General features: G+C 39.3%; 1 protein-coding gene across 1 annotated transcript in view; it reads left to right on the forward strand.

Annotated features, from left to right (window-relative positions):
* The window catches only part of Cntnap5 (contactin associated protein like 5), a 964727-nt gene that overhangs the window by 823286 nt on the left and 119817 nt on the right, over positions 1-21624 (forward strand). The window contains exon 19 of the mRNA XM_013346685.2: positions 2854-3078. Coding sequence (XP_013202139.1) covers positions 2854-3078 — 225 coding nt within the window. The remainder of the gene's footprint in view (positions 1-2853; positions 3079-21624) is intronic.

The raw sequence follows: 21624 nt of genomic DNA on the forward strand, positions 1-21624 counted from the left end.
GAGAGAGAGAGAGAGAGAGAGAGAGAGAGAGAGAGTGTGTGTGTGTTTGCCAGCATGCTAGGGCACCTGTGATGCCAGAGCACAACTTTTATGAGCAGCTCCTTTCAGTCTACCTCATGGCCTGCACTGAACTGACTGACCTCAGACCCTCAGGCTTGGTTGCAGACTTATTGATCCTCTCAGCCACGCTGGTAGACTTGACATGATTGGTTTTCCTGCTAATATACATATACCTGATCATGATTTATCCATGTGTACCTCTTTGCCTTCAGCTCCCTTTCATTGTTGACTGATCACTTCTATCACTTGAATATTTTCATCACTGAAACTGCAAGATAATAAATTTGGAAGTTGATTACAAATCTAGAAAGTTAAAGCTAACTGCACAATCATTTAATAAACAAATGAACAAAAATATTGATTACATTTGATATAGTGGAGATGTGGCAATCATGGTGTATCTTGTATTTATGCCACATATTTCATCTTATAATTACTTCCTGCATATATCATAAATACTTGTAAACATAAGTTTTAACCATTATAATAGTTCCCTTTGTAAGCACTATTTTCTCTTACTTAATTCACTTGCCACTGAATCTCTACAGAAAGAATCTGTGTTCTGGTTCTTATTCATTTACCATTGTCCCTCTGAGACAGTAGTTAAGTATTTAATCTCAAATTTCCTTGATTTCTGCATTTATAATGAGTAGGAAATGCAGAATTTTATAATAGGGATCATGTTTATCACTCAGTGCATACTGCATACAGCATACAAATTCTCTCCAAACGCTTGCTCTTACTATTTTTGAAATGTTATACTATCAGAAGTTAAAATAATAATAAAAATAAAATTCACTGAATATATTTTAGAATTTATTTATAAGTAATATGGGGAAACTAAACCCATTCCAGTAGCTTTATTTCCTGTCATGAAACAGAAGAAAATGTTTGAAAAGCAGAATTTACAAATGTTGTTGAATTAAGTTTTATATTAAAACAATGTCTAAGCATTAGGAATAATTAATACTAGTTTCAGGGAAAGAATGAGAACATTTTTGTGTGGCACATCTAATTATACATGTTCTGTTTTTAACTTATTGTCCTAAGAAGAAGAAAAAAATCATAATCTATATGCCCATGTCTAATATGGTTTTTTCATATATTATGAATCATATATACATTTGTCTGTATACATAAACATCAAGTAAAGGCTTTTATTTTGTTAACTAGAAAATACTAGCTCAAAATGCACCTGTTAAGTCCTTAAGGAAAACACCTGTATCAAGCAGATCATGAGCCAACATCTTCACGGCCATATGTGTATGCCTCCTATTTTTAACATAAGAATCACTGATATGACTTCCTTGATTAAAACTGAACATTCTTTCTGAACCTTGCCCAAATTGCACTGTAGTCCTGGTCTGGCAGACTGTATGCATAAACTTGTAGCATTAATTCGGTGGCATGACTACATCAGAGTTTTCACAAGGCAGAAAAGTGGCAAGGGCATTACGAAGTAAGTTCAAGTGCTTATGTTCTCAGTGTCCCACACATACCCAGGGAATGTTGAGAAAGATTAGAAACCCTCCACCCTTCATTTGAGAAGGAAAGAAACCTATCATATCCATATTAACTCAAGCTTACCACATAGTCTTCCAGTCAGATGTGTGCACACAGATCTAAATTGTCTTACTATACAAGGCAACTTTCCTTTCATACCTGGATATAAAAAGAAGAAAGTCAAATCTAGCTCAAGATCAAGCTGGACCTTGGCAGAATAAGTATTTCAATATTTCAGCATGTTAGCTGACATACAGTCAACAATGTGACATTTTACTTAAGGCAACTGAGATGGACTTAGGTTAAATGTTCTTCTTTTTCTGTGTTTGTGTATTTGCGGCATTGTGGACTGGTGTATGTGTGTACTCATGATACATTAACACTTATGTGGAGTCCAGAGATCATTAATAAATGCCTTCCTCAGTTGCTCTTCATTTTATCTTCTGGGACAAGATTTCATAACTAATCTGGTACTCACCAATTTCTAGACTAGTCAAGGAACACTGGGGTTCTTCCTGTCTCTGCCTCCCCAGCTCTGGTGTTACCTATACACGCCACCACACCTATCTTTTTATATAGGTGCTGGAGGTCTAAAATCACCTCCTGACAATTGTGCAGCAAACACTTTACCAACTGAGCTATCTCCCCAGCTCTAGGTGACACTTTCTTGCAACATAGAGGTTCCATAAGTCCAAACCCTGCTGGGCAATCCTCCTCAGTGCTTTACAAAGACTGTCTCACTAAACAACGTAGTGATACCAAGAAAGGGTTAGTGTTCTGATCAACTTCCTTAATCACATTTGTAATTATAAACAATGGATGCAGAGGACTGGGCAAATGGCTCTGCCAGCAGCATGTTTGCCCCACAAGCATAAGAGTCTGAGTCTGGATACCCAGCACCACTGTAGAAAACAAGATAAAGAAGAAGTTTCACTAGAAGACGTGAGATAATAAGAGTCCTGAGCTCACTGGCCAGCCAGTCTAACCAGTTCACGATCTCTATGTTCAGTGTCTCAATAAAGTAGAGAGTGACAGGGGAGGACATATCTCCAGTATCAACCCGAATGCTCATCTGCACATGCGAACATATACACAAGAATAGATCTGATCTGCCTCAAAATTAGTAAGAAGCCCATTGTCTGATTTTTTTAAACACTGCTCACACAGTGCTTTGTGCAAGGAAATAATGAGCAGGCCTTATACATACCTCAAGTAGCTTAGTGGCTATGTGATTGAAAGTATGTTCTCTTCTTCTTCTTCTTTTTTTTTTTTTTTTTTTTTTTTTTGCAGAGATTTCAGCTCTTTTTGATTCCGGCAGCTCGGTTATATACATGTTTCAAGAACCATACCCGGTGACCAAGAACACAAGCCTGTCATCTTCAGCTATCTATGCAGATACAGCTCCATCAAAGGAAACCATCACATTGAGCTTTGTGACAGCACAGGCCCCCAGCCTCTTGCTCTTCCTCAATTCCTCTTCTCATGATTTTCTGGCTCTCCTGCTCTGCAAAAATGGTGAGTGTTGGTGGCAGGAAGCCACAAGACCAGCCTTGACAGAAGGTACAGCTCCTGCTCGGCAGTGCCATGCACAGCCTAGCAGCTGGGCGGCCTCAGCAGAATGCTTCCTTCCACTTTACCTTCATGAGCCATAATTCGTATCTTGGGACCATGTTCATCTGCCATCAAGGTCTCAAACTCATCAACTTTAATTTGTCTTGATTATGTTGTGGTGACTCTTTATTATTTATTCTATGCTGGAACCCATTAAGTATAACAGATCATAGGGAGGTCTGAATTTCAGAAGGACAGTTTCCATATGTATCTGTCATCTTTGCTGCCATGCTCTTCACTGTGGCCTGGCAAAGCATAAATAGTGGTTGTGTTTACAGATGGTCATTGTCTAGGTTTTCAGAGAAGTAGGATGTGGGAGCCATATGCTGTGGCACAGAACCTCACTTCTGAGAATCTGACTTTCTCTTAGACACCAACTCTTTCTCCATAGTCACTGACTGTTAATCTGTGATATTTGCCACTCTGAAATGGTAAGGCTTAGAGTATTCTAATTAGCTAAAGAGTACTACTGATTTATAAATGGAATTTTGCTATTTCTTTCAATTCTGGCAATTATTTCAATTATTTGTAAAATGTATGCCTTCTTCCAGGGCTTTGTCCCCTGACATCACATGCATAGATGAACTCATGTCTTTTGAAGGCTGCAGTTTGTTGTTATCTTGCTTCTTTGCTGTTGATATTCCCAGTGCAATAGAATTTGCAATGGAACCTTCTCTTCTTGGTTTTCGAGCTATATACAGCATCTAGCTGTCGAGATGTTCGTGAGCACATGATGATGATGTGAATTGACCTCTGGAAAGAAGGGACCTCATGGATACAAGAATGTTTTAAATAGACAGAAATTGTATCATGCAATAAATATTGATGGTAACACAGACAGCAGTAGTTGGAAGTCAAGCTTTATGATCATATGATTTCTTTTTAATCACACTATTCCAGGACAGAACCTCCTAATAGAGCTGACCAAGTACTCTATGAAATCAGAATCCTACTGTGTATAGCAGTTGTTTGAACAAATGAGCTACTGAAACATATACATACTTCCCTATCACATGATCTCACACAGCACTGTCCTGTGGTTAGGAATATGGTTCTATTCCATGTACTATGACAGGATTCCAGACATTTGAACAATTCATCTCAACCTCAAAGCTAAGATCTATGGTGGAGTGTGGTGTGGTACAGCAGAAGTGACACACATGGAAGGCAGCATGAACATGACCCTGTCTGCATCTCAGGTGCAAACTACGTTTTTTTTGGGGGGGGTTGTTTTTTTTCTTTGTGTGTGTGTGTTATCTTTCTCACAGTGTACTATGTATGATTTGAATATAAAGAACTATTCATTTATTCATAATAATTGATAATGAAACATGGGGAATGTAGAGGATGAACCAGCCTAAAGGTCAAAAATAATAATCGGGAGCCCATAAGATGATACAGATGTCATTTATTCTGAGACTAAAATAGATGGAAAAAAATAAAATATGAATAGGCAAGAAAGAAGGGAGAGAAAGAGAAGAGAAGAATGAGGAGGAGGAAAAGGAAGAGGAAGCAGAGGAGTAAAGAGGAAGGGGGAGAAAGACAAAAATGGAAGGAAGAAGAAGGGGAAGAGGAGGAGGTTTGATTAAGTTTTCAAGCCCAAGGGCCCTTTAATCACCCGCTTCTCACTTTTAAGATTATGTACAAAAATATGCCAACAGATCCGATCTTGAGTCTTGCCATGTCAAGCCTTTTGAGTGTGTGAGGCTGTCTTTGGACCACGGGCATGGACAATTTGAGCAGGTACATATTGGGCAGACAGATAATCCATGGAACTGCCAGAATGGTCTCCTTAGAGTCAACCAGTACTCTCCCTTCTAACCTGTATCTCTTTCTCCTGGTGTTTTTGGGCCACAGTAAGATGGATATACAGACACAATTGTCCCCGAAGTGTTTTTAGAGTAGGCCTTCACATGCCTGCACCACTCACAGTATGCTTCTGATAACATAACTGCCAAGGATACATGAAATGCACAACAGGAATCACTGCATCCAATTATTCTAATGAGGCCACATTGGCTTAACTCTCCTAGTATCTGGCTAGCCATTGAAATTAATATTCTTGCTGTGGCAGGTTTCTACAGTTCTAGAAACTTGAGGTACAAGGACATCAAATAACTTGTTCATAATAGCACAGAGTTTATTCTGAGGTTTTGGAGAGAAAAACTAGTTTCCCAGTTTTGAGACTGATTTGAAGCAAGTTGACTTAAGTATTGACTAGAAAAATGAACTCTGGTCAGAATCACTCTGATTTCCTGCAAGAGTCACACTTTAAGGGGGCTTAAAAAGACAAACCTTTGCATTTCCTATCAGGTCCAATCAGGGACAAAACTGCATCCTGATGTATTTTCTACCTATGTCCCTCCCATATACATGTGATCAAGTACATCTGGTGTAGTAGGAAAAAAACAACCAACTCTTGTTTTGAGAGGTAAAAACACCAGACATATTGTTTCCCCAAAACTATGACTCCCCCAATTTTAGGAAGTTACCTTGCCCTTGGACATGTGGGGCTTACAGAAGAACCTTGGCTCTTACAACAGCAACCAAGCTTCAGCAAGGGGATGCAACCTCCCTTACTCAGCCCAATGCCATAGTATTTGGTTGTTTGGTTTATTCTTGTGGGAGACTTTCCCTGGAACTCTCAGGCTTGCTGCCCCAGCCCCTGAACGGTGGGATTATGGATCAAGTCTGTTTTCTTAATTACTAGGGCTGGATGAAAAATTCTAATCCTTTAATTTTTGAAACACATAATTCTTTTAAATAGTTGACATTTCTTTAGTGGGAAATCATTCTTGAATCCTCTCTGGAATATTTACTTGTGTCTTCCTTTCAAGACGTTCTTAAAGTCTCTACTGCAGCCAACTTGACCATATATATACTTACATTTAAAAAACTCCAATGAAATTCAGGAATCAGAGATGCATAGATCCTTACTATTGACTGTGGAGGACGCAGGAAGATGTGAAAGCTCAGGTGTGCAGCATGGCTTCTCTGGCTAACAGAGGAGGCTCTTGATACAGAAACCTTCCTATTCCCAGCCCAGGAATTTGGCTTGCACATTTTCTGTTTGATCACATGTTTTATTCAGGGGAGGGATTTCTCTGCTAAGGGGCTTTTATATGCTCATTGATTCCCTTCCCCTAACTCCTGCCCTCCCACCACACTTGTACCCCATGCAGTGGGCAGTCAGGTAGTGTAGAAGATGGTGAATTCAGCATCTGTGGTGCTTCCACCCATCTCCTTATCACTCAAACACACAGCTAAGACATTATCCCCATTGTTTCCTTAATTCTCCTGGTGGTATCACTAGAATGACTAATGTGAGAGACTGGACACAAGCAACCTAGTGCTGTCTCAAAATGAGACATATGAAAAGAGACAGATTCAGAAACGGCCCGAAATGTGCAAAAACCAAACTAGACAGACTTGGAGTGATCTGATTTCTGTAGTAGTAGTCTAGCTAGAAAGAAGACTTTGACCAACATTAACAGGAAACTTCAGAGCTTAGAAATTATACTATTGAAACAAATGCCTTCAGTGGTTTTAAGTTCCTTACCATTAGAGGTCAGTGGTTTTAAGTTCCTTACCATTAGAGGTCTTCAAATAACAATTGAGTGACATTTGCTGAGGAAACTATAGTAATTTGAGGAGTAGGTGAGATGCAAAATAACAACCAGCAAGTGTTTAATTTCTTCCTAAGTCTTAGATTTTGGGATTTTTTTTATTCCCACCTTGAATCATCTTCCATGGATATTTCTGTCTGTGAAGGCTTCATTTGCAGATTTTGAAATGCTGCTTGAGGAATTAACAAGAATTCCTATCTTCAGCATGTTCCTATTTTATTTACAGCATTAAGCCATTGACCTGATTACAGTGGGCCAGAAATTAAGAACATTTTAATAAAATTTGGTTTTATTTAGTGAAAAATGTGCATCTGAGCCCAAAGCAGTGGCCCACTGCTGGAAGTGGAGGCAGGAAGACTAACGTTTAAGGACAACTTCAGTTATGTAGCATATTCAAGACCTGCCTGGGCTACTTGAAACCCTGTCTCAAAAAAAAAAAAAAAGAAGAGAATCAGTTCCTCTTTGGGCATTAGGGGTCCTTACAAGATGAAGGAAGGTAAGGAGAATGAAAGTTCAGCTGGTGAAGATGTTTACCCTGAAACCTTCTGGAATCGGGATGCACTCACAGCAATCCCTGGGCAGAAGCAACAGTCTTGTGTTAGAAAGATTCTTACTTTGTCTGGTTTTAAGGTACTTTTGGCAATCTGGTGGTGATGCTAAGATGGCCAGCTTAAAAGGAGTCCCATTTTTTTTCTCTCAGTAGGATGCAAACTCTAACACCAGCACTGTGGCTAAGAAGCCACAGTGTAGAGTTAAAAGGATAAATCTTGTGAAAAGTCAACAGAGTTCTCACCTGGCAAATTTATTTTACATAGCTTGTCAGGCCAGATGTGAGAATATGGTTGCGACTCAGAAGTATGCTGTGAGCCTTGGCCTGGCAGCAGTTAGATCTGGCAGGACTTCATGCAATTCTTCATTGCTATTCTTTTTAGTGTCGATGACACCAGTTCTGGACATCCTCACCCTAAGTTGCTGCTGTCACTTTCAGTGAAAAAAGGGCCTGATAAATAAAGGAAATGATAGTAAATTCTGGGATGTAAATTCTCTCTCTCTCTCTCTCTCTCTCTCTCTCTCTCTCTCTCTCTCTCAAACATGTACAGACACACACACGTACATGCACGCATACACACACACACACACACACACACAAGACACACAAGAGGTGGGGAGTTCTTAGAAGACACAGGTTTTGAGCTACAGAAAATTACTCAGAAACTTGGCAATTGGAGCAGAAGCTTTAAATGGAATTAGAATATTCAGAGAGGGGGGACACTCTAAGTTTACCCTTGATCTCTACATTTTATTTTATTTGTGTGTGTGTGTGTGTGTGTGTGTGTGTGTGTGTGTGGTATGTGTGCGCACATACACATGCCCAAATAAGGCGGAAGCCATGTGGAGGTCATATGGGGGCCATAAGATAACCTTTCATGGAGGCCAGCAAGACCTTCCATTTCTTTGGGAGATTATCTCTCATTGGCTATGAGCTCACCAATTAGGATATTCTGGCTGGCCTATGAGCTTCAAGATTTTGTATGTCCCTACCTACCAGGTGCTGAGGTTATGGTACCTGCCACCACACCTGGTATCAAACTCAGGTCCTTATGCTTGCAAAGTCATTGCTGTATTAACTAAAACACCAGTCCAGCTGTACCTTTTACTAAATAACAATTCTCCCTTCCCCATAATAGCAACATTTTTTTTCTACAAAATTACCAATGTAACAAATATTCTCAGCACTCCTTCCAATGGAAGAAACCATTTAGTATTTCAGAGAGACAGACATGGACCCTGCCATTAAGAATCTGCTTTTCAGCCAGAAACATATATAAGTATCAGCTTCGCACAAGCATAAGGTTCATACAGCTTGAATACAATGAGACTATCTTCTTCAAAGACTGGATACTAGGAACATGGAGAGAACAAACGGTCCCATTCATTCTTGTAGTAGGAGGTGGCTAGTTAGTTCCTGGCTGCTTAGCTCCAAAATAATCACACAGAAACTATATTATTTAAAACACTGCTTGGCCCATTAGCTCTAACTTCTTATTGGCTAACTCTCACATCTTAATTTAATCCATTTCTAGTAATTTGCGTATTGCCACATGGCTGTGGCTTAATGGCAAGATTCCAACTGGCATCTGTCTCTGCCAGGGCTACATGGCTTCTCTCTGACTCTGCTTCCTTTTCTCCCAGCATTCAGCTTAGTTCCCCCTACCCCAGCTCTTTTCCCCTATAGCTCTGCTATAGGCCCGCAGTTGTTTAATTAATCAGTAGTGTTCATAGCATGCAGATGGAAATCAACATCACCTCCCCTTTTCTGTTTAAATAAAAAGAAAGGTTTTAACTTTAATATAGTAAAATTACATATAACAAAGCAGGTATCAAGTAAGAATTATAGTTACAATATTTATGTCTATTTTATCTTTTATCATAACTAAGTAAAACTATAATTATAACTATCAATTCTTCAACTCCAGCAGAGACTCCAGAAGGATATAATATTACCTAAGTAAACTGGAAGTGCATTGTAAGCAACTCCCAATACTCTAGAACTAACAGAGGCATCTTGTTGCCTGAACAGTCACACAAATTTCTCTGTATCGTTGAGGCATCCATCTTAAGCTTACAGGCCCATAGTATCCAGCACACTTTAATATGAAGCAGGAAATTTCAAAGACAGTTCCACCTATATTGGCAGTTTGTCAGTCACTTTCTTCTGTGTTTTACACAATGTCTTGCAGACTCATTCATTAAGCAGGAACCTCAAAGAATTGTCTCACCTTTATGCAAGTTTAGCAGTCATTTATCTTTGGGTCCTGTTTGTTCAGTTCATCAACCAGTCCAGGCAAGAGCAGTTTTTTTTTTTTTGCCCAAATGGCTAACCAACTTCATAAAGAACCTCTTCAATTCCCATCTTCTTCTTGAAGTAATAGTGCTGCCAGGAGTAGATGTGTCTCCTTGTCATGATAAGACTAAAATTTTTAAAATATTTTAAGTGCCATATTCTGTAGTCTTTGAAAGGTTTGAAGAATGTTTATCCACCTGAAATACATCTCTGAATATCTAGGAAATCTAACTAACATGACTACAAGCTTGATTATTATAGATGACTACCTATTAACCTATATTTATTAATTATATATTACATTTTAAATGAGCTGCACAAACAAAATACTTTAATCAAGAGCAGAAATATACACACAACAAAACTGACCTTAAATTTGTATCAATAAGCAAGATCCATACCAATGCAAATCTTTATAGCTTATCCACATTTAAATGTAAACAAATATTTATAGACAATATTTGGGATTATGGTCATAGTTCTGTCCAATTTTTTCTTGCTGTTTATTGGGCAAAGTAATTTTTTGGGGTGTTTAAGACAACTTTTCAGGGGATCTTGGTCAATCAAGTCATATTAGTCTGGAAGCAATTCATAGGTCCTCATCCTCTGTGGAAACAAAAGCAGATACTCTTTTCCAAAACAACATATCCTTAGACTCAAATTTTGAATTTAAGATACCTTTGAAATAAGTATGTTGGCTTAGCTTAGCAGTCCCAAGAATCAAATATCTCTGAAGTAAAAAATTTCAAAAATAACACAATAATATACATAATCCAGACTCTGTTTGTATATTCTGTCTTTATGTTGCTTATTTTTCTATATTCCTTTCAATCTATAACTGTCTGTACTCTGTCTCTTTAAAGACTTTATTTCAATTTTTTTAACTTCTTTTTATAACTATACTGTTTTTCTTCTCTCGCTCAAGCCTACGTACATATTTTAAACACACTGGGTCTCATTTAGAAATCTTTTCCATCTCAGTTTGTCTTTATTGTGTATCTGTAATTCTTTACTGTCCAGGAATGCTTCTTGAAATGATAAGCACTTCTTAAAAACTTAAGCTGTGGCATTGCTAGGGTATATATGTTACTTCCTGCTTGTTCTGCACAGTCCAATGTGGTGGCCCTTAGTGCCTGAGACTGCTGGGTGGGAGTCATCCTCACCCCCTCAATTCTGATAACTAGTTGGTCCATGCTGTCACCAAGTAACTTGAAGTATACTATCCACAAACCCCATTTATAAGCTTGATAGCCAAACCTCTCAAAAAGATCCAGAGCCGTTCATGCTGGTGAATCAGGAAGACACAGCTTTTTTTTTTCTTAAAGAATCCAAATAGTTTTTACTGTGCCACATACTAGCTGCAAGTTCATGTAGAAAAAAAAAATGTGTCAACCAAGAAACTGTGTAAAACTCTGTTATTTTGTGTCTAGAATTGTTGCAAGGAGGCCCACTTGTTCGTCCTGGTCACATGGCTTGCTTAGCTCTGAAATAACCATACAGAAATTGTATTAAGTCACTGCTTGGCCCATTATCTCCAGCCTCGGATCTGTGGCATCTCTCTGACTCTACTTTCTTCCTCCCAGAATTCAGTTCCATCTTTCCCACCTACCTAAGTTCTGCCCTATCAACAGGCCAAGGTAGTTTCTTTATTAATCAAGAAAGCAACATATAGACAGAAGGGCCTCCAATACCATAGAATTTCTTCCCAAGACCTCTCAGGTTAAGTGGATTTTAGTTTGCCACATTGGTGTCAACACATTCTCACTGAGAAAGTCACAGAACATTACATGAAGTAAGTGACTTTTTAATCACTGGTGATGTGTCAATATTCTTTTGGTAAACAAAATTTTAATAAAAATATTTTATTGTGTTTCCTTCATTTTGTAATGCTATTTTCTCTATATATTATAAAATGTGTGTGCATATGCACCCGAGTGAATTATTTTCTTCTCCTTTTGCTCTGATAAATTATACTAATAAAGCAATTTAAGAGGAAAGAATCATGGTTTGAGGGTACAGTCCATCGTGGAAGAGAAAGAATGGTAGCAAGGAGCTGAAGGCAGTAGGAAGAAAGGAGAAAAGAATATTGGTGCTCAGATCATTTCCTCCTTTGTCTCCAGTCTAGAACTCCAGGCCATGGGATGGTCCTGCCCATGTGTGGGATATGTTTCCTAACTTCTAACTTTAGTTAGCCTAGTCTGGACAAACCCTCAGAGGCATGGCCTGAGGCTTGCCTCTTCTGTGATTTTTAGATACTGACAAGTTGACAAAAAATATTAACTCTCACACTGTCTATATATGTACCCTCAATGCAAATATTTTAATTGGTCTTTTTGGTTCCCTGCTGTTTGAAATAAATAAGTGAAGTTGGAAGATGGACAAATAAAGCCATCGATCTATGCTGAAATTCAGTACAAAATCCAAATGAAGCTCCCGGTCACCTTCCCTTCGTGGTTGTTCAGCTGCCTTTGGAATTGAGGGATTTGTGTACCTTTGCTTCAGCATTTCTCTTCTATCAATTTTGTTGGAATAGAAGTTTATAAGCTTTGCAGTCTGAATTTCTGATTGCCCACATCTCGAAAGGAATAATTATGACCTGGGATATTTTATATTTCATATGTTCTAGTTCAAGGGCAATAGAAAACAGAAGAGTCATGCCAGGAAGTGTCTTCAAAGTATAAAACCAGAAAGTTGCCAGACAGGGTCAACTTGACGATAGGATGTCCTTACTGTTCCTGCTTCCTCTCAAGGGAGCCCTTCAGAGGTCACTGCCTCCTCTTGCCGCACACCTCTCTGACATCAGTATATGCTTGAGTTCCTCTGGGCAAAAAGATCTGATGCACAGAGCTGGAGAGCTATTCTCCAGAACGTTACTTTCTTAGCCTCATGCAGTCCTATACACTTCCGTCCCTGGGACTTCTCTATCTATTGATAGTCTCCAGTATAGGCTTGATTCGCATCATTGCACATACTTATGACCTTTAAATAATTTCTTACTTCGCTTTCATAATCCATTTCATAATTATGCGACTGTGACCCATTATAACCTTTTAGCAATGGCCATAAGTGCTCCTTGAGGACAGGAAGTGTATAGTACCTTACTAACCCACACTGCTAAGTGGTGTGTCTGAGCTGAGAAATAAATAAACCATATGGGTGGGACGTGATATGAATACTATTTCTTATTTCTCTCTTTCTTTTAATTAAACCCTTTAAAGTATTTTTTGTCTCCTAAGTATCTAAATATTATTTGGATGTAATAATATCTAATATAAATAGAATTTTGTCCCTCTTTTCCAGCTAGACATTGAAGTACAGATTTCTCTTTCTTCCATTATGGCTAGAACAGGAGTAAGAGAGCAATTATGTTAAACGAGGTCATGGAGGCTTGATCCCTGATCCCAAAGAAGATTCTGGAGGACTTTATCTTTATTTTCTCATGGCATCTAGGACAGGGTTGGGAAGTCAGTCTCAACATGCAATGATAAGAGCCCTCCTAGAAGGAAAGACAAACAACTTTATCTATCATCTTTAGCTGGTAGAAGCATAAGAAAAAAAATGTCTAGCTCAGCCAAAGACTACTCAATATATTGTGTTTTATTTTAATCAATTGAGTACAGACAAAATAATATAATACATATATGTATTTCATAGATAGTAATTTACAAAGCATTTTATCATCTTATTTATAGTAGTAATAATATGAATTATTATTACCTTTATATTATGTTATCAGAGCATGAATACAAAGACTAATATTTAGGACATTTGACATTACAGAATAATTAAAAGAGGAAATGGAAAGTGATAACAGCCTAAGGGGTGAGTACTTTATGGGCAGAAAATTAGTAGAGGCGGTGAAAAATACGGCTATGGGTAATCTCACATCATGTGGCTGCCATGGCACAGTGAGAGCAGATTTATCCATGTACAAGCAAGATAAGGTAAGAATGTTTAGATATGGCTTTATTTCTGAGGCCCTGTGAATCATAGCTTCCAAAGAGAGGTAGGGAAGTCAACATAAGGGATAACATTCAAGGAAGAGAGTGTGATGAGCTATAGTCTAGTATACTGCCAGGGCAAATCCTCTAAGCCCCCATCAGTAGATACAGTTAAACATGCTACGAACATTCTATTGTTTCAGCCATGGTGAGTTTGGAGCTATCTGCCTGCATAAAACATCATCAAAGAAAACAAAAACAGGGAAAGTAGAAATTTCTGAATCAGTCTTCTAAGCTTTGAGCAAAGAACACTAATCAAAGCCTTATATAGAATTACAACTAATGTAATACCAGTTATAAATAAATCTACAGACACCTATTGAGTGTATTTTTAGTCTTTGAGGGCTGCAGGCAAAACGTTGTTGACTTGGTGACTTGAAGGAGAACTCATCTCTGTACAGCATTTGTAGGCTAGGATTGCAAAATCAAGTGCTAGCTGATGAAGCTGTTGTCTGTTGAGGGTTCTTCTGTTGGGTTGTCTGCCTTTTCTTGGGCTTATGCATTTACAGAAAAGGGTGATGAAAAAGGAGAGGGAGCAATGGTGAAAGAGCCAGAGAGGAAGTGTGTGTGAAGGAAAAGACAGAGAAGGGGGGAGGGATTCTGAATTCTCTCACATCTTTTCTTGAAGTGTGTGCATTCTGTAAGATCAGGGAATATCCTTGATGACATCATTGTTATTGGGGAAATTAACATTCTCTCTTTAGGCTCTAAGTTTCTTAATGAAAGTAGTCAAGAGTGGGCTCAAAAAGGAGGGTAAGGATAACTTTCTTAGAGTCTACAAAAAAGCTTCAGAGCTGGCAAACTCACTGCAGCTGCCAAGAGGACAGAGACACAGAAGAAAAAGAAAGAACTGTGCCATATGCACTAGGCATGGAGATCAGCCACATGGCACAAAGAGAAAAGGAAGCTCAAAATGTCAGAAAGAGCACAGGTGGGTCCTGTACAGCTTCTGGAAGAAAGGAAGAATCTTAGATACAGAAAAGAAGAGTTACAACACCCACAAAGGAACGCATACCCGACAGAATGTTTATGGAGCTGCACTGAGGGATTCTGGGAAAGAAAGGCACATTAAAGGAATAATTATCCTTTCCACCTCTTTAGCTTGTCTCAGTGTGAGTCAGCCTTCCTGAGGATGGATTCTTTTAACAGCTGGTTGATCAACTCATTTAGATTAACTCATAGGGAAGATGTAATGATAGTAAGAGGTAGATTCTTAATGTAAATATTGATCTTAATTATCATCTCCAAATGTACCCACATTTGGTGTTAGGCTTCAACAAATATATTTTATTCGTAACACCTAAAAAGTACTAGATATGGATCTATGTATGTGTACTAAAAAATTAAGAGTATTATTGATTTTTAGGAAATTCATGAGATAATCATGTTTGATTCTTAGTAATATCATCGATGAACAAAGGAGCTTAGTCCATGGAGTGTTCTCTCATTGAAATATGTATTCTGAGCCATGCAGTCATGTCGAAGGTCTTTAATCCCAGCACTAAAGAGGAGAAGCAGTCAGATTTCTGTGAGTTAGAGGTCAGTCTAGTCTACAGTACGAGTTCCAGGACAGTCTACAAAACTACAGAGAAATCCTCTACCGGAAAAAAAGAAATATGGATTCCGCCTTTAATAAAATAAAGAGTCACACAGCTAGCAAGTGTAGAATGTTCCCACAGAGTCCATGAGAAGATTTTGTAAACAAGTGCAATGGTTCAGCCTCTTGAGACCCACAGAGCCAACAAAAAGTTGAGACAAAAAAGGTAAAGTATCAACATCAAAACACAACTCTCATGCCAAAGGGGTTGAGATGTATTTTATTCTAGAGTAGGCTATGAGGGACCATGACCACAGAGCACCGAGTATTCAGAGAACACAGATTTGAAGTACCTCAAATTTTACATTTCAATGTGGTAGCAGTTTGATGAAGTTTTTATAGCAACAGCAAAGACTCTTATCCAATACATTTGGAAACTATTAGATAGGAAGGTTATATCAGTTGCTAGCTGAGGACACTCAGCCTCTTGGTCATTGAGAGCTCATGACCTCTTAAGTTAATATACCCCAAAAGGCTTTATTTGTCAATAATAAATGTGTTAGTTCAGACATAAAGATGGGCAAGTCATGGCTATTGAGGTTGTTAAAGATGGCCCATGACAAAGTGTACATAGGTTCCAGAAAGTATGCATCTTTTCAGGAACTTTTTTTCTCATAGGAAGGTTTACTATTACAGTAAGTAATTCTCCAGTCAATGCTCTCCCCAAAGAAAGGAAAGGGTTAGGGGTATAGACATGCACACGTATGGAGGAATCTCTCTTTTTGTGCAGTAGCTACTGTTTTCTGGTCAGATTCACATGTTCAAACAACTGGCAGACATGGACACTTTCAGGCAGAGCAATTAGTATTAGAATGAGCAAGACTTGCCTGCATCAGGTCCTGTAAAAAGAGTCAGAATGACGTGGCAATTTTGAAGGAAAAGTTTCTCCAGAGCATCTTAGCTAAAAGAAGGAAATCTGAGGGTCAATGTACACTCATTCAAAGAGGCAACAAAGTACCCACCTCCAGCTGCCTGAGGGTGACAGAGTCACAGTCTCCAGTGGAGTCACTCTGGGGAGAGCATGTGCCTCATTCCTGCTGCGTGAACAAAGGCTTCTGAGTGAACTTGGGCAGGAACAAATGCTGAAGTGAGTGTTATGGTTCCTCGGAGTATCCTCTTTGGATTTCCATTTGGCCATGTGTTGGCATGTGTTGCAGAGGTACCGAGTTTGGAGGTCCCACTCTTGACCAGATATTCTGTGGCTGTAATTTTTAAAAGACGATGTACCTTCTCAATTTGTACTTTCTTAATTTAAAAAAGTCTCAAAAATATTTTTAAAGCTGAGCAATGCTTGTTGGTTTTTTTTCAAGCAAGGTTGCTTTCTTCCCATTATAGTGTGAGCCTCTAATTATCATCTTCCCTTGTGATGCAGTTGTTTGAAAAGGGGAAGGCATGCTCAAAGTACCCTTTGTTTTCATCTGTAGATTTGGGAGAATTGTTCTGGTCAAGGGTCTCTCAGCAGGTTTTAGGGATTAATGAGATCCTGTTTGTAAAGGGTTTACAGAATTCAGATGAAAGATGTGGGATAAATACAAAATAGGGTTATTACAGGATGCACCAAAGAGCTGAATGCACACTGAGCCACCTGGACTTTTTTTTTTTTAATGCTGGGGTGGAGAGATTGGGCAATTGCATATTTAACTTTTGGAATAGACCTCTAATTAGAGGTTTAAGGATTAAGGAAATATTTAACGTCTGTGTAAGGAAAGCTTTTCTCGGGTAAAAGATGTGTTGTTACTCTTCCTGCAGCCCTTGACCTGTAAACACTTGCATCTTGGGATGGGAAATGAATTCTGCAGAAGGTGCTAACTTGGGCCTTCTTCTGTATAGTTCATTTCCTTTTGTGCGCAAGTATGCCTTGAATAGTCATTAATTTCCTGTACTTCAAAGTTATTCAAAATGCACTTGCACCTTAGTGTGAGGCTTGGTTTCTTGTACTTTAGCATGTCTTGTATTCTGTCTTCTTCCCTCTGCATATATGCCTGCTTATCTCCTGTGACAGGCAATTGCCTTCCTAGGTTTGTTTGAGGTTTCAAGGAGTGTATATGTTTTGTGGCAAACACTGCATTTGCTTCCTATACCACCCCATCCTTGGTGATACTGTTCTTGATGATTTAGATTTAGGCTGAGTGTTAGAGACCTCTTACTCGAGAATGTAATAAAAACACAAAGAGATTGCTGAGTATTGAAGGAAACTGTCCCTAACAAAGCAGTGGTACAGAACAGAAAGAAATGAACCCTCATGTTTGACAGTGCCACACATAAATGAAGATACCCTAGCTGCACAGGTTAGTCTTTGGGGTCCTTTCTGGTAGAATAAATTTTCTACTCTGATTGTTCCTTTCCATAACGTATCTGATATTAATCATGTGCTTTCTTGATTATACATAACCATGAGGTGGTAAATAGAGGGTTCTCCCTATAACTTTACTTGGCAACACAGTTTTGCCTTATTACACATAATCCCAAACCAGTTCAAGCTACATCAAAGGATGAATGAATAGAATGTGTCTAAATTTAATCTTCCTTGAACTGAGAAGAAGCTTATTCCATTGGTCAGAGAGGGGTGCGTGTGCAGCTGGATGCAGTTGGGGCTGATGCTGCTGTCCGATTGCTATGTGGATTGCTCAGATTTGGGAGGGTCCACATAGTACTTGTGGGTAAATGTCTCAGGCTGCCATGTGCATGCTTATTAGACAGGTGGCATGTGTAGACAGCCAAACGAGGTCTCTGGTTGCTAAGTTATATCCTGACTTTTCTTAACCTCAATGCCTCACTTAAGAGACACTTGTTTTAAAGAGGGTTCATGTTGAAATTATGGGCAAGAATATAAGAGGATAAAAACCCTGGTAAAATATTTCAGAAACGTGTTGTTAGCATAAAATAAGAAAAGACTGCCACAGAGCTCCTGTGTTTTGTAACTGTACTGTGGCACATACAGATGCACACAGAAATCTGGATGGAAGAAAACTTCTCCATCGGTGCCAGCTGTTATCACACATGTTGGAGGGCCCAGTTGCAGCCCCCATCTGTGAGAGCAAGAAGCAAAGTTTGACAGTAGAATAAAACATTGGAGAATCCTCTAAGAGCAAGTGACCTTCATATTAATAATAAGGCTTAGCAGTATTGTGGTTTAGACAAACTGATTTGGGGTCATCCTGTTTAAGCACGGACAAATTTATGAAGTCTCCCTTTTAACACCTCCTAAACTACATAAAGAGATTTTATAAAGAATTAAAAATGCTACCCCCCACAAATCAAAGAAAATAGAAGACAGATAAAGGTAGACCAGAAATGTAAACAAACTGCTGGAATCGTAGGACTGAAGAACAGATAGAGGAAGGAATAGTTTCTCTTCCAGGCTATACTAGGAGTGAGTTCATGAGAACGCCTTTCACTGTCACTGGTGGTCTCTGCTGGGACCTTGTCTCTAAAGATTCTTGGTATTTTATTCGAAGATTTGAAGTCATGCACACAAATAACAATATAGCAAGGAATCAAATTAAAAAACAAAATGAAAGTACAAGTCAGATACTGTCTAAGAGAACAATGAGCTTTAATGGGATTTATTCAAGAGCCCCTGCTCACCGTCTGGAACTTCTTTTTGTAGGTTCTGGGAGAGAGGAGATGGTTGCTAGGGATAGCATGTGAGCTGTTTTCTATTTCTATTGATAGGCTTGTGTTATGTAAGCCTCTATTCATTGCACATATCTTACCCCACGATGCATCTAATTTTAGTCATATGCATACCCATCATGCTTTTGCATAAATTGAAAATAAAGGATTTTCCCTTACATTACTTTGTATTGCTGTGCATGTATCCAAATCCTGCATAGAATGCATTGGTGAACTGGCCTTAGCTCTGAGATATGCTTCGGAATTTGTTTTGGCACACAAGGGCAATTACTGAAGGCTCTCGAGGAACTCCATTGCTTCCTAAGGGGTGTGCTTTTAGACCTACACAAGTGGAAGCAGCTTGCTAAGTGCACTGTTGGGAGACGGCTGCCTGTAGCTTAACCCAAGCAGGTTCTAGGTATGCCTGCCTCACTACAGCTGTTTATCACTGGGCTGCTCACTTTATCCTAGAGCCTGGGCTTGAACACCAAATAGGGGGACAGCAGAGGCTGGTAATAAAGAGAGATGTTAAACCTCAGTCCATTTGTCCTTGTTCAGGATGATAGACAACAGGTTACTTTTACCTTTAACCTTGACTTATAAAAATGGAACTAACAATTAGCCAGAGATGAAGTTTCCCTGCAGATGCAGCAGCCAACAGACATGCAGTGTACTCTGTACACTGAGTTCTGGGATCCAAGCCTGACTTTACTTCTTCAATGCAGAAAAGCAGAGCATTCTTCCACAGAATGAACAGCTTTATGAAAAATATAAGTAATCGCCATTGAATATTAGTCTCTCATGTAATCATCAGCCAGTGATCTCTACTCAGTAATAAACTTAGCCCACATTGTAAAATTTCCATTCTGATTTTCAGTGTCTGAATAAGAAACAAAAACCTCTGTGTCCATAAACCTTCCAAGATAAGGAATGAACAATCAAAGGAAAGACCAAGGTATTCATAGGAATGAAGTTGCAGAAAAAGAACACATCAGCGGAACTGTGAAGACAGATTAAGCTGCTCAAGAAGGAGGGCCAGATATCTACCCTAGCACCTTTGAAAAACCCTGGCTCATGGCATCATGGAACTGTAACCACTGTGCTGGGAGGCAGAGAGAGTTTGATCTCCAGATATTATTGATCACCTATTTTCACTACTTGATGAATACCAAGTTCATAGAGTGACCTTGTCTAAAACAATAAAGTGCATGAGAATAGAAGAAGAATTCATGTCAGCCTTTCCCGTATGTTCAATATTTATGTATACATGTCCACAAATACATACAACACCCATATGAACAAGCATATATAACACACACACATATGTTGAAATAGGAGCGGCGGGCTGCATCCACAGCACCCCAGGCTGCCTGGCTAGCTTATGCCCGAAATAACAGCACACAAACTGTATTCATTTAAACACTGCTTGGCTCTTTAGCTCTAGCCCTTTTCTCTTCTAACTCTCGCACCTGGACTAACCCATCTCTAATAATCTGCTGTAGCCCACAAGGTGGCTTACCAGGGAGCTTCTAGCCTATGTCCATCCTGGGTCGGAGCTTCATCGCATGTGCCTCAGAGAGCAGAGCTCTCACCTCTGCCCGCAAGAGTGGAGCATCGTGTCTCTCTGAGGCGTCTGCTTCCGAGAGGAGAGCTGTCGAGTTTGACCTCACTTCCTCTTCTGCCCAGCATTCTGTTCTGTTTACTCCTCCCACCTATCTTCTAACCAATGAGGGCCAAGCAGTTTCTTTTTATTTAACCAATGACCTTCCTCCATCACACATATCTTTATAAAGATATGAAAATATATAATTCTGTGAGATGAAAGCATGGTTCTTTAAAATGAAAATGAAAGATAAAGAGAAAGTAGTCTTGGCAGTTTGACAGAAGAGGGTTTTTTTTGTTTTTTATTTTTTGTTGTTGTTGTTTGTTTGTTTGCTTTTTGAGACAGAATTTCTCTGTGGATTTGGGGCCTGTCCTGGAACTAGTTCTTGTAAACCAGGATGGCTTCAAATTCATAGAGATCTGCCTGCCTCTGCCGCCTGAATGCTGGGATTAAAGGTATGTGCCACCACCATCCGGCGGCAGAGATTTTTAAGTCTATGAATTTGGAAGATAGAATCTAAAAAATTTCCCCGGGAAGTGAGCAGGAATGAAGGGGATGGGGGAAACTATGGAGCATTCAATATGGGAACAAGAGAGGAAATTATAAGTTTTAAACAGGATGTCTAATACCTTAAGGGATTTTCAAAAAGAGAGATCAGATGTGAAAGAAGGTATTAGCAAATATATTATTGAAAATACTTTATGAAATGAAAATGAGAAAAAATGTTTTTTTTGTTTATTTCTTTTTAGTTGTTGCAAAAAAAATTTCCGCCTCCTCCCCGTTTTGCATTTCCCTCCCCCTCCTCACACACATCACTCCTCCCCCCCACTCCTCAACCCCTCTCCCCTCCCCCCATTCCATTCCCCCTCCCTCTCGAGAATAAGAGCAGTCCAGATTCCCTGCCCTGCAGGAAGTCCAAGGTCCTCCCACTTCTATCCAGGACCAGGAAGGTTAGCATCCAAACAGACTAGGCTCCCACAAAGCCAGTTCATGTATTAGGATCGAAACCTAGTGCCATTGTCCTTAGCTTCTCATCAGCCTTCATTGTCCACCACGTTCAGAAAGTCCAGTTTCATCCCATGCTTATTCAGTCCCAGTCCCGCTGACCTTGGTGAGCTCCCAATAGATCAGTTCCACTGTCACAGTGGGTGGGTGCACCCCTC

The sequence above is a fragment of the Microtus ochrogaster genome, chromosome 6 (genome assembly GCF_000317375.1).
Source record: "Microtus ochrogaster isolate Prairie Vole_2 chromosome 6, MicOch1.0, whole genome shotgun sequence".
NCBI classification, from domain to species: Eukaryota; Metazoa; Chordata; class Mammalia; order Rodentia; family Cricetidae; genus Microtus; species Microtus ochrogaster.